Source organism: Rhinoderma darwinii, chromosome 2, assembly GCF_050947455.1.
Source record: "Rhinoderma darwinii isolate aRhiDar2 chromosome 2, aRhiDar2.hap1, whole genome shotgun sequence".
NCBI classification, from domain to species: domain Eukaryota; kingdom Metazoa; phylum Chordata; class Amphibia; order Anura; family Rhinodermatidae; genus Rhinoderma; species Rhinoderma darwinii.
In genome coordinates this window covers 48,227,939-48,245,045 of record NC_134688.1, presented here as the reverse complement: position 1 = coordinate 48,245,045, position 17,107 = coordinate 48,227,939, and the positions used below count along the sequence as shown (strand labels likewise).

The 17,107-nt window shown below is 42.5% G+C and overlaps 1 protein-coding gene across 3 annotated transcripts in view; it reads left to right on the top strand.

Moving 5' to 3' along the window:
• Positions 1-17,107, top strand: part of PARP4 (poly(ADP-ribose) polymerase family member 4) — a 221,456-nt gene that overhangs the window by 44,436 nt on the left and 159,913 nt on the right. For all 3 annotated transcript variants that reach the window (XM_075851621.1, XM_075851620.1, XM_075851619.1), the window contains exons 5-6: positions 12,500-12,593; positions 13,894-13,992. In XM_075851621.1, the coding sequence (XP_075707736.1) occupies positions 12,500-12,593; positions 13,894-13,992 (193 nt within the window). The remainder of the gene's footprint in view (positions 1-12,499; positions 12,594-13,893; positions 13,993-17,107) is intronic.

Here is a 17,107-nt window from a genome sequence, read left to right as displayed (position 1 = left end):
AGAAGTGACCTGTCACTTCTTTGGCCGTAATTGGAGCCGTTATTCATTGACTCCAATGAATAGCAGCGCCAATTACGTCCGTAATGGACGCGACGTTCAAGCGCCTGCACATGCCGTTACGGCTGAAATTACAGGGATGTTTTCAGGCGGAAACATCCCCGTAATTTCAGCCGTTACGGACGCTGTCGTGTGAACATACCCTTAGACTGAGCTGCAATCCCAGGCACAGCCGATATGGATGTGTATGGCTCTGTGCCTGGTTAACATTGAAATAGCTGTCACCTTGGCCCCTTCAATTATCTGATATGCAGGGTTTTCGGGAGTCGGACCCTCACCAATCTGATATTGATGTCTATCCTAAGGAATGGCCATTAATATAAAATGGCCGGAAAACCCCTATAAGCTGACAGATCTGCTTTAAGTCTGCTTTTGTCTTTGTGTCTGGAATTCATATTTAATTTGACTTCTCTGCATAATTAGCAAATTAAGTATTTATTATAAAGTTGACTAGGCATGGAGACAGTGATTACATCATGGTGTGAGTTTAGTGCTGCGTCCGCCATTCTTTAGGCAAATACTAAATACTCAGTTTGCATAGAGATTCATTATCATTTTAGTCTCCAAAAAAAGAATCAAATAGTAAAGATTATCTTATCATTTAGGCTTTAGGCTATATACACGTTTGTTAGCAATTAAATTTTTTATTTACATTTTTTTTATTAAATTAAGTATTTATTGCTTTTAAGCAACTTTCAAGATCACTTTTTTTTATTAAAAAAATGTTTTTACTTTTAAGATACAGCTTCCATATATTCTGTATAAACAGAAGCTGTATCGTTCTGCCTAATACAATTCTGTCAGTTCTGCTGAACTGACAGCTTGGCTGAGAGCGGTTCCTACGCAGGATTCAGCTTATAACTTACAAACACTAAATACATTAATTTAATAAAATAAAAATTGCTAGCAAAGGTGTACAAAGCCTTTAGGAGATCCTTTTGATACAAAACAGCAATGAAAATAAAAATGCCAAAATAATGTCAAATAATCACATTTCTGGCAATTTGAAATGCAAGTTAAAGTGTATGTTCACAAATGGCAAAAGTCTAGCAAGCAAAATGGGGGAGCTGGAGGTTTTGGTGCTGGAGGAACATATTGATATAATGGGTGTTACTGAAACATGGCTAGACTCTTCTCATGACTAGACTCTTCTCATGACTAGACTCTTCTCATGACTAGACTCTTCTCATGACTAGACTCTTCTCATGACTAGACTCTTCTCATGACTAGACTCTTCTCATGACTGGGTTGTAAATCTACAGGGTTTTACACTGTTTCGGAAAGACAGTGCAAAAAGGAAAGGTGGTGTATGTCTGTATGTGAGAAGTGATATGAAGGTGAATGTGAAAGAGACAATAGTTGGTGAAGATTGTGAGGAGGTTGAAACCTTGTGGGTGGAATTACAAAGGGAGGTAAACACTGGAAAAATACTTTTGGTGTAATCTATAGACCCCCAATATAACTGAGGAGATGGATGATCAGCTATATAAACAGATGGAGCGGGCTGCACAGGCGGGTACTGTAGTGATAATGGGAGATTTTAATTACTGGGATATTAATTGGCGTCATGGTTCGGCTTCAACTGCGAAGGGGAGAAATTTGCTCAACCTGTTACAGGAAAATTGTATGGGCCAATTTGTGGAAGACCCAACTAGAGGTGAAGCTCTGTTGGATCTAGTCATTTCTAATAATGCAGAGCTTGTTGGGATCGTCAATGTTCGTAAAAACCTCGGTAACAGTGATCACAATATAGTTATATTATTTTATAGTTATAGTATATTACTTATACTGTAAAAAACAAACACAGGCTGGGAGGGCAAAAACACTGAATTTTAAGAAGACTACCGTATATGTCGGCATATAAGACGACTGGGCGTATAAGACGACCCCCAACTTTTACCCTTAAAATATAGAATTTAAGATATACTCACCATTTCGTGCAGGAGCGCTTCACTATGGCCATCGGCGGCAGGACCCAGGACTCTCTGTCTCTTTGAACTCGCGCATGCGCAGATAGGCTGCTTCATCGCGCGAGATCTGAGAGGCAGGGAATGAGAGGAAAGGGCGGGCCAGAGCATCTTACAGAGATGTTCCCTGGCGGCTAATACCGGCTTCCCTCAGATCCGTGGCGGATTCCGTGCATCCCGGGAGCCTGTGTACCGGACTGCAGGCTCACAAGGTAACACACAACCTGTGTGTAGACAATATGTAGACTAGGGATGTCACGATACCAGAATTTGGACTTCGATACCGATACTTCGTTTAGTATTGCGATTTCGATACCAATTTCGATACTTTTGCCAACAGTAATAAAAGAAAAATTCTTCCGTTTTCTGATGTGAGGCGCGACGTGTGATGAATTTTGAACGCGCCTCACATTAATAGTAATTAATCCCATCATGTTTCTCAGTCATATTGGGTTAATGTGCGAGGTACATGATGGGGTTAATTACTATTAATGTGAGGAACATGGAGGGTAAATTCATCGCACCTCATGCCTCACATTAATAAGTGAATGAAAGCCGTGTTTATTTCATTTTTTTATTTTAATGTTTATTGTAAAAAAGGTGAAGGTGTATTTTTTTAAAAATGTAACAATACTTTGTTTTTACTTTATTTTTAAACTTTAATGTACTGACATATATCAGATATGTGCCAGTACATTAACCTGTGGACGGATAATACACAGGCAGTTGTTAGGACATACTTGGGTATGTCCTAACAACATGAAACATGGTAAGACAGCCCTGGGGTCCGTCAATAGACCCTGGGCTGTCTGCCCATATATGGTATGGCCCTCGATCGCGTCACAGGAATTCCCTGTGACGCGATCCAGGGGCATCCCCCCTTCTCACTTTCCCCTGAATGCTGCAGTCAGCTGTGATCGCAGCATTCAGGGGAATAACGGCGGAGATGAGAGGTTTCTCTGATCTCCGCCGTTATAGAGCGGGGCTGCGGCTGTGTAATACAGCCATTGCCCCGCTCCTGACAGGAAGTGCGCGCGCGGTCAGCATGAGGAGGTGCGGCCGGCGCTGCACTAATGAGCGGCAGTTCAGGCACTGAAGACAGAACATGGGGGTGTTTTGTAGCGCGCCCGCCATGTTCTGTCTCCAGTGCCGCCGCTCATTAGTGCAGCGCTGGCCGCATTGCATCATCCTGACCCCGCGAACTTATCATGACTCAGGAGCGGGGCTGTGGCTGAATTACACAGCCGCAGCCGCGCTCCCATACATTCATGTGTCACTATACTGAGCTGTGCGGCTGCAACGTGCATCCCTAATGTAGACAATATCCGGCATATAAGACGACCCCACACTTTTGACATTTTTTTAAGGGTGTAAAAAGTCGTCTTGTACGCCGATATATACGGTAATTTCCCCAGGATGAGGCTGCAATTCAGGATATAGACTGGGAAGAACTAATGTCAAATAATGGTACAAATGATAAATGGGAGATTTTCAAATCTACTTTGTATAATTATAATGCAAAATTTATTCCTATAGGTAACCAGTATAAACGACTCAAATTAAACCCCACATGGCTTACACCTTCTGTAAAAAGGGCAATATATGAAAAAAAAGGGCTTTTGAAAAATACAAATCTGAGGGTACAGCTGTAGCCTTTATAAATTATAAAGAGCTTAATAAAATCTGTAAAAAAGTAATAAAATCTGCAAAAATACAAAATGAAAGGCAGGTGGCCAAAGATAGTAAAACAAATCACAAAAAATTCTTCAAGTATGTAAATCCGAAGAAACCAAGGTCTGAACATGTAGGATCCTTAAAGAGGCTCTGTCACCAGATTTTGCAACCCCTATCTGCTATTGCAGCAGATAGGCGCTGCAATGTAGATTACAGTAACGTTTTTATTTTTAAAAAACGAGCATTTTTGGCCAAGTTATGACCATTTTTGTATTTATGCAAATGAGGCTTGCAAAAGTCCAACTGGGCGTGTTGAAAAGTAAAAGTACAACTGGGCGTGTATTATGTGCGTACATCGGGGCGTGTTTACTACTTTTACTAGCTGGGCGTTCTGACGAGAAGTATCATCCACTTCTCTTCACAACGCCCAGCTTCTGGCAGTGCAGACACAGCCGTGTTCTCGAGAGATCACGCTGTGACGTCACTTCCCCAGGTCCTGCATCGTGTCAGACGAGCGAGGACACATCGGCACCAGAGGCTACAGATGATTCTGCAGCAGCATCGCCGTTTGCAGGTAAATCGATGTAGCTACTTACCTGCAAACGCCGATGCTGCTGCAGAATCAACTGTAGCCTCTGGTGCCGATGTGGCCGACACGATGCAGGACCTGTGAGTGACGTCACAGATCTGCACTGCCAGAAGCTGGGCGTTCTGAAGAGAAGTTGATGATACTTCTCATCAGAACGCCCAGCTAGTAAAAGTAGTAAACACGCCCCGATGTACGCACATAATACACGCCCAGTTGTACTTTTACTTTTCAACACGCCCAGTTGTACTTTTGCAAGCCTCATTTGCATAAATACAAAATGGCCATAACTTGGCCAAAAATGCTCGTTTTTTAAAAATAAAAACGTTGCTGTAATCTACATTGCAGCGCCTATCTGCTGCAATAGCAGATAGGGGTTGCAAAATCTGGTGACAGAGCCTCTTTAAATAGTGGTAATGGGGAGTTGGTGACAGGGAAATAAGAGAAGACAGAGTTACTAAATGGGTTATTTAGCTCTGTATATACAACAAAAGAAAGAGCAGCTGATGTAGCCGGTGTCAGAGCTGTTAATACATTAATAAATATATCCAAGCTAAGTTAAATAAAATAAATGTACACAACGCCCCGGGACCAGATGGGTTACACCCTAGAGTTCTTAACCCCTTAAATTTGGGCCTTAAGGCTCAGAGCCCATTTTTCAAATCTGACATATTTCACTTTATGTGGTAATAACGTCGGAATGCTTAAACTTATCCAAGCGATTCTGAGATTGTTTTCTCGTGACACATTGGGCTTTATGTTAGTGGTAGCATTTGGACGATATATTCAGTGTTTATTGGTGAAAAATTGCAAAATTTTGAGAAAATGTATAAAAAATAGCATTTTTCAGAATTTAAATGCATCTGCTTGTAAAACAGACGGTTATACCACCCAAAATAGTTACTAGTTGACATTTCCCATATGTCTACTTTAGATTGGCATCGTTTTTTGAACATTCTTTTATTTTTCTTGGATGTTACAAGGCTTAGAACATAAATAGCAATTTCTCATATTTTTAAGAAAACTTCAAAAGCCTTTTTTTAAAGGTACCTGTTCAGTTCCGAAGGGGCCTATGTATTAGAAACCCCCATAAAACACTCCATTTTGAAAGCTAGACCCCTCAACGTATTCAAAACAGCATTTAGAAAGTTTGTTTAACCCTTCAGGCATTTTACAAAATTAAAGCAAAGTAGAGGTGAAATTTGCAAATTTAATTTTTCTTGCTGAATTTCAATTGTATTCAATTTTTTTTCTGTAACACAGAAGATTTTACCAGAGAAACACTACTAAATATGTATTATCCAGATTCTGCAGTTTTTTTTAAATGTTCCACATGTGTCTCTAGTGTGCTCATGGACTAAAACACAAGCCCCAGAAGCAAAGAAGGACTTACATTTTGAGACCTCTTTTTTTATTAGACTATATTTTAGGCAGCATGCCAGGTTTGAAGAGGTGTTGAGGTGCCAAAACAGTAGGAATCCCCTAAAAGTGACCCCATTTCAGAAACTACACCCCTCAAGGAATTAATTTATGGTTGTTGTTACCATTTTGACCCCACAGTTTTTACACAGCACGTATTTGAATTGGGCTGTGAAATAAAAAAAATAACAATTTCCAATAAGATGTCATTTTTGATCAAAATTTCTTATTTTCACAGGGAACAAAATACCCCATTTTGTTGCCCAATTTCTTCTGAGTGCAGAAATACCCCATTTGTGGCGATAAACTGCCGTTTGGGCCCATGGGAGGGCTCAGAAGGGAAAGAGCGCTGTGTGTTCTTTGGAGTGCAGATTTTGCTGGATTGGTTTCCGGGTGCCATGTCGCATTTGCAGAGTGCCAGAGGTATCAAAGCAATGGAAACCCACCAGAAGTCACCCCATTTTGGAAACTACACCCCTCAAGGAATTAACTTATGGGTAATGTGACCATTTAGACCGCATCGTTTCTTCACAGAACTTATTTGAATTGGGCTGGGAATTAAAAAAAATAAAATAATGTTTTCCGATAATATGTAGTTTTAGCTCAAAATTTCTTATTTTCACAAGAAATAAAATACTCCATTTTGTTGCCCAATTTGTCCTGAGTGCAGCAATACCCCATTTGTGGTGATAAACTGCCGTTTGGGCCCATGGGAGGGCTCTGAAGGAAATGAGTGCTATTTGTTCTTTGGAGTCCATATTTTGCTGGATTGGTTTTCGGGTGCCATGTCGCATTTGCAAAGCCCCAGAGGTATCAAAGCAATGGAAACCCACCAGAACTGACCCCATTTTGGAAACTACACCCCTCAAGGAATTCAATTCATTTGTGTTGTGACCATTTTGACCCCATAGTTTATTCACATAACTTATTTGAATTGGGCTGGGAATTCAAACAAAACTAATGTTTTCCAATAATATGTAGTTTTGTCTAAAAATTTCTTATTTTTACAAGAAATAAAATACCCCATTTTGTTGCCCAATTTGTCCTGAGTGCGGCAATACCCAATTTGTGGTGATAAACTGCCGTTTGGGCCCATGGGAGGGCTCAGAAGGAAAGGACCACCATTTGGCCTACTGGGGATTTCCTGGTGCGACGTCATGTTTGCAGAAGCCCCTGAGGTACCAGTACAGTTGAAACCCCCAAGAAGTGACCCCGTTTTAAAAACTACACCCTTAACGCATTCATCTAGAGGTGTTGTGAGCATTTTGACCAGAGACATACACCCCATAAACTGTAATGTGGGTTCTCCTGGGTACGGCAATACCCTCAATGTGGCTGTTATCAGCTGCCTGGGCACGCAGCAGGGCTCAGAAGGGAAAGATGAGGGGGATAAGCTGTGCGGAGTGCATCAGGGTAAGTAAAACTGGGGTAGATTAAAAATCAAGGGATGTATGATACATTTTGAAGCACTCTTTCATACAGAGCCTTAGTTTTTCGGGACACATGTCACATTGATATATTGTGTCCTTCCTTATTCCCCTCTTATAGCAGACTTTGTACCTCTTTTGACTTTTTCCTTTCTTGCCAGTTTGGGGAACTTCTCCTGGAAAGTGTTGCCCTGGTACGATGTGTGTGGCCTCGCTTCCAGAAGTACTGGGGGCCCCCCTTCTTGGTCCCTAATAATTAGTTTCTTGATAACCACCTCTTGAAATTCCAGGAAAGTTCCCGCCTGGCCTGCATATCGACGTAGCACGTACGCATTGTACAATGCCATCTGTATGATGTGCACGGCCAGCTTCTTATACCACACCGCATGGCGCTGTAGGGCTTCAGGACTTGATCGGACAAGTCCACCCCTCCCATGTACCTATTGTAGTCCAGGATGCAGTCTGGTATGGGGGTCTCTGTACTGGTACCTCGTCCTGGTACATGGGTACTGGTGTGGCGTCTCTCTTGTCTTGTACTTGACACACAATATATTGCTGCTAGAATGTGCACAGTTCTCACCCCTTCTGAGTGTTTGCCCAAGCAGAGTCTTAGGGAGGCCTCTCAGATTTCTTCTAGCAGTGCCGCATGCCGCAGTACCTCTGGAAGCGAGGCACTTGAAGAATGGGATGCTGGTATAAAAATTATCCAGGTAGAGGTGGTAACCCTGGTCCAGCAGTGCGTGCACCAAATCCCACACAATTTTTGCATTAACTCCCAGTATGGGGGGGCATTCCGGGGTCTGAATACTGGTGTCCTTCCCTTCATATATTCTAAATTTGTATGTACACCCTGATGCACTCTCGCACAGCTTATACATCTTCACACCATACCTTGCCCTCTTACCCAGCAGGTACTGGCGGAATTGAAGCCTTCCTTTAAAATGTACCAAGGACTCATCAATAGAAATACAATTCTCGGGGGTGTATGCTTGGGAAAACCGGGCACTGAAACGATCTAATAGGGGTCTCCGTTTATACAAACGGTCATAACTGGGGTCATCTCGGAGTGGGCACTGCTTATTATGAGAAGCAAGGTATTGGCTCATTTTTATTTTTTTTTAGGTTCCAGTTCAGTTCTGAAGTTGCTTTCAGGGGCCTATATATTAGAAACCCCTACGAAACACCCCATTTTAGAAACTAGACCCCTTAAAGTATTCACAGCAGCATTTAGAAAGTTTATGAACTCTTTAGGTGTTTCACAGGAATTTAGAGCAAAGTAGAGGTGAAATTTACATATTTATTTATTTTTGTCAGAAAATCCTTTTTATACCATTTTTTTCTATAACACAAAAGGTTTTACCAGAGAAACACAACTTAATACTTATTGCCCAGATTCTGCAGCTTTGAGAAATATCCCACATGTGGCCCTCGGGCGGTAATGGACTGGAGCAGCGGCCTCAGAAGCAAAGGAGCATCTAGTGGATTTTGAGGCCTCTTTTTTATTAGGCACCATGTCCAGTTTGAAGAGGTCTTGTGATGCCAAAACAGTGGAAACCCCCCAAAAGTGACCCCATTTTGGAAACTACACCCCTTGAGGAATTCATTGTAGTTTTGTTGGGTTTTTGATCAGTTTTTATTCTATTTTTAGGTGGCGTGGTGACTAAAAAACAGCAATTCTACTATTGTTTTTTATTCTATTTTTTTTTACAGCGTTCACCGTGCGCTATAAATGACATATTCACTTTATTCTGCGAGCTGGCACGATTACGGCGATACCATATGTTAATAGTTTTTTTAATGTCTTATGGCGTTTGCACAATAAAATAAGTTTTGTAAAAAATCATTTACTTTTTGTGTTACCATATTCTAAGAGCCAGAACTTTTTTATTTTTCCATCAGGAAAGCCGTGTGAGGACTTATTTTTGGCGTAACTAACTGTAGTTTCGATCATTACCATTTTTAGGTACATGCGACTTTTTGATCTCTTTTTATTCCATTTTTTGGGAGGTGAAGTGACCAAACAATTGTGATTGTGGTACGGTTTATTATTATTTTCTTTTACGGCGTTCACCGCGCGGGATAAATAATGAAGTAGTTTTGTAGTTCAGTCCGTTAAGGACGCGGCGATACCAATTATGTATAGTTTATTTGTTTATTTATCTATTTTTATTTATAATAAAGGATTGATAAGGGAAAAAGGGGGATTTTTACTTTGATCACTTTTAAAACTTTTTTATTTTCTTATTTTTACTCATCTTTTTTTTAACTTTATTACATTGTCCCATTAGGGGACTTGATGGCAGGAGGCCCTGATCGCTATTCTAATACACTGCACTACATGCGTAGTGCAGTGTATTAGAGCTGTCAGCTACTCACTGACAGCAAGCATAGTGGGTCCTGACTTTGTCAGGACCCACTAGGCTTCTGTCGATGGCATAGCCGGATGCCATTGTTAGGCGTCCGATTGCCATAGTGACCATCGTTTGCCGCTATCGTGTAGCAGGCCGGCGATTGTAGCTTATCCCCTAAAAAGCCGCGATCCCTATTCAACGTGGCTTTTAAGGGGTTAATCAGCGGGGACACAGCGATCGGTCTGCGCTGTAGGAGCTGCGGCAGCTGCTGTACGAGACAGCAGCTGTCACAGCTGCTGCATGTGTCGGGGAGACGGCCGAAACGGCCGTTACTCCCGTGACGTACTATTAGGTCATGGAGCGTGAACGATACAGCTACCATGACCTAATAGTACGTCCAGGAGTGGGAAGGGGTTAAAGAGCTTAGTTCAGTTATTTCTGTCCCCCTCTTCATAACATTTAGAGATTCTCTAGTGACTGGTATAGTGCCAAGGGACTGGCGCAGGGCAAATGTGGTGCCTATTTTAAAAAAGGGCTCTAGGTCTTCCCCGTGTAATTATAGACCAGTAAGCTTAACATCCATTGTGGGGAAAATGTTTGAGGGGCTATTGAGGGACTATATACAGGATTATGTGACAAAAAATAGTATTATAAGTGACAGCCAGCACGGTTTTACTAAGGACAGAAGTTGTCAGACCAACCTGATTTGTTTATAATGAAGAGGTGAACAGAAGCCTAGACAGAGGGGCCGCTGTGGATATAGTGTTTTTGGACTTTACAAAGGAATTTGATACTGTCCCTCATAGACGTCTAAAGGGTAAATTAAGGTGTAAAGACGGGGTAGGGAGACAGACTACCCACCACTCAGTCCCTGCCTACTTGCAACGGCCCATCCTAGGCGACGGCGTACAACTGGGCCACGGTCCCTACTCTCACTATGTGCACGACAGACAGACAGACAAGGGTACAAAGAAGCCAAGGGAAAAGGGGCAGATGCCCACGGCAACACCGTGAGCTACAAGAGTAGTGAACGAGCCGAGTCAAACCAGGAGTGTACGAGGTACCAAACACAGAGCAGGAGCGTAGTCAGTAAAGCCAGGGTCAATATGAAGCAGAGGACAAATAGTACAAGCAGCAGCAGCAGAGCCAGGAAACAAGCAGAATCACAGGCAAAGGAGAAGCAGGAAATGAAGGTATAAATAGACAGAGGACGGGAGCTAGAACCGTCTGGCCAGGCTGTGATAGGCTCTCCCACTCCTCAGCCTCCCAGCCTGAGTGGTAGAAGAAGGAGTCACTCTATCAGACTTAGGAGCAGGTGCAGACTGACTAACCACGGGCGTCGACACAGAAGCTGTGTCTGGCAGATCCTTTACATAAGGACTATAGGTTTAGAAAGTATCGTTTGTAATTGGATTGAGAATTGGCTCAAGGACCGTATCCAGAGAGTTGTGGTCAATGATTCCTACTCTGAATGGGCCCCGGTTATGAGTGGTGTACCCCAGGGTTCCCTGCTGGGACCACTATTATTCAACTTATTTATTAATGATATAGAGGATGGGATTAATAGCACTATTTCTATTTTTGCAGATGACACCAAGCTATGTAGTAATGTTCAGTCTATGGAAGATGTTCGTGAATTGCAAGCGGATTTAAACAAACTGAGTGTTTGGGCGTCCACTTGGCAAATGAGGTTTAATGTAGATAAATGTAAAGTTATGCACCTGGGTACGAACAACCTGCATGCATCATATGTCCTAGGGGGGAGCTACACCGAGGGAGTCACTTGTTGAGAAGGATCTGGGTGTACTTGTAAATCATAAACTAAATAACAGCATGCAATGTCAATCAGCTGCTTCAAGGGCCAGCAACATATTGTCGTGTATTAAAAGAGGCATGGACTCGTGGGACAGCGATGTAATATTACCACTTTACAAAGCATTAGTGCGGCCTCATCTAGAATATGCAGTTCAGTTCTGGCCTCCAGTTCATAGAAAGGATACCCTGGAGTTGGAAAAAATACAAAGAAGAGCAACGAAGCTAATAAGGGGCATGGAGAATCTAAGTTATGAGGAAAGATTAAAAGAATTAAACCTATTTAGCCTTAAAAAGAGACGACTAAGGGGGGACATGATTAACTTCTATAAATATATTAATGGCACATACAAAAAATATGGTGAAATCCTGTTCGATGTAAAACTCCCTAAAAAAACAAGGGGGCACTCCCTCCGTCTGGAGAGAAAAAAAGGTTGAACCTGCAGAAGCGACAAGTCTTCACACGAGCATGTTACGTCCGTAATGGACGGAACGTATTTCGGCCGCAAGTCCCGGACCGAACACACTGCAGGGAGCCGGGCTCCTAGCATCATAGTTATGTACGACGCTAGGAGTCCCTGCCCCTCCGTGGAACTACTGTCCCGTACTGAAAACATGATTACAGTACGGGATAGTTGTCCTGCAGCGAGGCAGGGACTCCTAGCATTGTACATAACTATGATGCTAGGAGCCCGGCTCCCTGCAGTGTGTTTGGTCCGGGACTTGCGGCCGAAATACGTTCCGTCAATTACGGACGTAACATGGTCGTGTGAACCCAGCCTTACTGTGAGAACTGTGAATCTATGGAATAGTCACCGCAGGAGCTGGTCACAGCACGGACAGTAGATGGCTTTAAAAAGGGTTGAATAATTTCCTAGAACGAAAAAACATCAACTCCTATGTCAATGTGTAGAAATGTTTCCCTTCCCTTTTCCCATCGCTTGGTTGAACTTGATGTGTCTTTTTTCAACCGTACTATGTAACTATGTTTAGTAGAGAGCTAGTGAGTTGAGTTATCCATTATACAGCAAATTTGTGATATTGAGTCAAAAATTTTTAGAGAATAGCAGAGAAATTTGATACTGTCTAAGGAAGTTTATACAAATTAATGAGGATATTTCTTAAATTACCACTGATTGAGTCATAGAGTTTCATAATCTGATTTTATTGAACTACACAATAAACAAATTGTATTTCTTTCTATAGAAATTTGGAAGAAGATTTGGAATTTGAAGACAATGGAGATGATGACAATATTCCAGATGACACAGAAGTGGCAAAATACTATTGTTTCCAAAAAGTAAAATAGTTATTTGTATTATTTGCAAGATTGCAGGTCATAAATGTGACAATTTAATTACACATTGAAAACTTCCAGTAATACGATAAACCTGCAAGCCTGCTGGACTGTTAGGGCCTGTCCACACTGAGTTTTTTTGCAGCGGAAACCACGGCAAAAACTGATGTAAAAAAACAGCCGAAATTGATTTCATTCGGAAGTGGGGGCGTTTTTTTTACCGCAAGCAAAAAAAAAACGCTCGCGGGAAAAAGAAGCGACATGCCCTATCTTGAGCTGTTTTCCGCCTCAAAAACCCTATTGAAATCAATGGGAGATGGAAATAAACGCGTTTTATGACATGTTTTTTTGCCACTATTTTTTACGTCATTTTTTACGTGTTTTTCGGCAAAAAACGCTCGCGGTTATTCCATCTTTCTGTTGAAGAGAGAGCTTAAAAAAAAGCCCAAAAAAAATACAGCAAAAAAAGCGTGTTGTGCAAAACCACTTAAAAGAAACGGAGCTGATTTTTCCAGGCAGAATTTTCTGCCTGCAAAAACTCAGTGTGAACATGGCCTTAAATTGCAATAAAACTCACGTGTAAATAGTCCCTCACTTGTCTTTTTCTGAAAAGTTTTTAGTCTATATAGCCAATTCTTAGTTAGGGTATGTGCACACACACTAATTACGTCCGTAATTGACGGACGTATTTCGGCCGCAAGTCCCGGACAGAACACAGTGCAGGGAGCCGGGCTCCTAGCATCATACTTATGTACGATGCTAGGAGTCCCTGCCTCTCCGTGGAACTACTGTCCCGTACTGAAAACATGATTACAGTACGGGACAATTGTCCTGCAGAGAGGCAGGGACTCCTAGCATCATACATAAGTATGATGCTAGGAGCCCGGCTCCCTGCACTGTGTTCGGTCCGGGACTTGCGGCCGAAATGCGTCCGTCAATTATGGACGTAATTAGTGTGTGTGCACATACCCTTATATCTGTTCATTCCCTCTATGCCTTCTAAAAGTCTTAAATATAAACAAAACATTTCACGCAATTTTGCTCTCTTCTATTTAGTTTTTTATCTTTGTTTTGTTTTTTTCTAGATGAAAATTATTATAATTTTATTCAAATGCATTATTGATCTTCGTATTAGACACATGGAAAGGCACGTGGTCTTGAATAAAATGTACCATATTAACTTTATTATTATTATTACTACAACATAATCAACCTTGCTATCCATTTATTTATGTAGTGCCACTGATATCATTGTAACTAATCTCTTCTGATGTGCCTTTATTTCCATTTTATTATTTTTCAGGATGAAGAATATGCAATTATTGAACTGCTTTGCTTTAGTGATCAAGGTCCCTTTCCATTTAGGATATCTACTGTTTGTGGGGTTCCTAACACATCTCAGGTAAATGGTATTGTCGATTTATGTCGGTCCTTGGGGTGACACAGACTTAGTGGGCCACCTTGCAGGGGAACTCATGGCGGCAGTAAAATGGCAGAAAACTTTGTGCCCCCATATAGAAGTTATGCCCCTATTTTGTGCTCCCATATATTTAGTGCCCTCTGTAGATAGGGCCACAGTGCCCCCTGCAGATTGTGCCACACAGCCCCCCTTTGTAGGTAGTGCCAAATAGACCCCCATGTAGTTACTGACACACAGCCCCACTTCCCAGTTAGTGCCACAAAGCCCCCCTCCCAGATAATGCCACACAGCCCCCTCCCTGGTAGTGTCACACAGCTCCCCTTCCAGGTAGTGCCACACAGCCCCCCTCCCAGTTAGTGCCACAAAGCCCCCCTCCCAGATAATGTCACACAGCCCCCGCCCTGGTAGTGTCACACAGCCCCCTCCCTGGTGGTGCCAACCGCCCCCCCCCTCCCTCACTGTAGATAGCGCCTTTGAGGCTCCCTCTAAGAGTGGAATCCCCAGCCAGAGCATTGCCAATGATTCCTCTCCCGGAGGAGCCCCTGACATCACTGTCCATATATGAATCGGGAGATTTTCCTGGCGTGTATGGCGAATGTAGACACTAAACGTGATGTGTAAATATATATGTATGTAGTTTTATATATATAAACTTGTGTGTGTGTGTGTGTGTGTGTGTATATTTCTTTATATATAAATGTATTTCTATATATTTATTTATATATTTAAAAAGATAGAAAATAAATAGATATAAAATGTTGATAGATAGATATGTATTTATTTATTTATACTTTGTCTGTTATGTTAAACATTCAGCCCTGAGGTGTGACTGCTCAACATGACAGACATACACAATGGTGGTTAATAGCTGCATTACTAGTAGCTACTTACATACATCTGGTGTAGCGGTCAGAGAGCATCAGGAGTCAGAATGCCTGAACTCAGGAAACCGTGGGACATTGCGGCTCCTACTGCCGATCAGTTCTTCTTGAGTAGCCATTCCTTTCCCTCTAGGCCATGAGTAAGAGGGCAACAGCTAGAAGTGGGCTGATAGGGTAAACGGTACAGTGGGCGGGCCAACCCGGCAATGTGGAGGATTCATTGCAGTGCTATTGCGCCAGTGTGGTGAGGGGGGCCTGCGGGCAATTTCAACCCCTATAGCTACGCCACTCTCTGGCGCTCCTCCAGTAGCAGAATCACCGGCAGAGCGTCGGCAACGCTCTGGCCGGAGGAGTCCACTCTTGGAGGAGCCATGATGGCAGCGTCAGCACCCGGGAGCTGAGCGGACCCACTCAAGGGTAGTGGGCCCCGGCACTTGCCCGGGTTCACCGGGTGATGATGCCGGCCCTAGGTCTAGTATTGGAACAGATGTGTTTCGATTAAACGATTTTTCAATCCACCCGTGAATAATTGGTGGTTTAAAAAATCCTTTTTGAGGATCTGATGGACATTTTCATCATAACAGTCTTAGCAGCCAGCTGCCGGGAACGGTAAACATTATTGTTAACTAGCGACGGCTCATGCAAGACTTTTGAACTGTAAATGTTAGTATGAGTGGCATTTACATATATAGATCCCTTCAACGATAATGATTATTTTTATGTACACACAATCGACAGAGATCAGTGATCAACTGTTGAGTTATCGTTTATAGTAGATCTTTTTGTGCATTTACGCTCGCCAATTACAATTACAGTAGTTCAGTAGTTCAGAAATGAACGAATCATATTAATAATTGATAAATGGGTCCTAAAGCAAATGTCCACCTCTTAACACCATGTTGTTTTTAAGTCCAACATTCTATGCTGATACAAAGCTCCAAATCACCTGCATAGCTGAAGATTTGAAACATAACATTCTGAGGGCGGATATGAGTTTACTGCATACTGTTTTATTATAGAGTTCAATGTATTAAGATCCCTGTAGTGGTGACTGCAAGCTGCCAGATTGTGAAGCTATGTTCACACGCTAGCGAAAAACATCAAGGGAAAACAGCTCTTGATTTTCAGCAGTTTTTTTTAGCAACACACGTCTTTCGCTGCGTTTTATACGGCCGTTTTTGGAGCTGTTTTTCTATAGAGCCAATGAAAACGGCTCAAGAAGTGACATGCACTTCCTTTTTTCGCGGGCATTTTTTTACGCGGCCGTTTTTCAAAACGGCCGTGTAAAAAGCCGCCCCGTCGGAACAGAAGGTTGTTTTTCTTATTGAAATCAATGGGCAGATGTTTGGAGCCGTTCTGCTTCCGAATTTTTCGGCCGTTATCGGCCTGAAAAACAGCAGAAAATAAGCTGTGTGAACATACCCTTATTGTGTTGCCCGCCTCTGCCTCCCACTCACACTGCCACCATATACATACTGTTCTCTTGAGTCTTATGGCTACTGGCTGCTGCTGCTCCTCTCCTTCTGTCCATGCTGTTGACAGTTTCTCACACCACCAGCGCCCACCTCCTGGTTCTCCTGCCACTGCTTTTAGTGCACTCGCTGACCCTTCTCCTCTCAAAGGCTCACATGCACCAAAATTTCACCCAGCTTTCCCTGTATAAAAGGGTACATCCTACTTTGATCCATGCCTACGCACTTAGGTACTTACTATAGCTTGCTAGCAGTCTTCTTGCATTATCTATTTGGACTTTTCTGTTATTGACCCTGCCTGTATTTGACCATCCCTGTCTGCCACCTGCCGTGATCACTTGCCTCTTTCCCGTGATGAGAACCTATGCCGCCTGCCCTTATACTCTATGCAGGGCTGGCCTTAGGTTGGCTGGCGCTCTGTGCGGGACTCTCTATTGCTGCCCTCCACAAACCAAAAATGAACCACATATATAGACACTCACATACTGGAAAATATATACTGCACATAAATATTTAGACAAATAGGCAAAAATAAATAATTTATAATATATATATAATATATATATATATTGTAATGGCAGGAAGGAGGTGAAGGGAACAAGTGAGCCCTAATCTACCCACCGCCCTGTCCCTGCCTACTTGCAACGACCCGCCCTAGGCGACGGGGTACAACTTGGCGGCGGTCCCTACGCTGTCTAAGTGCAAGGGAGACAAACAGGGAACACGCAAGGGAATACAGTAGCC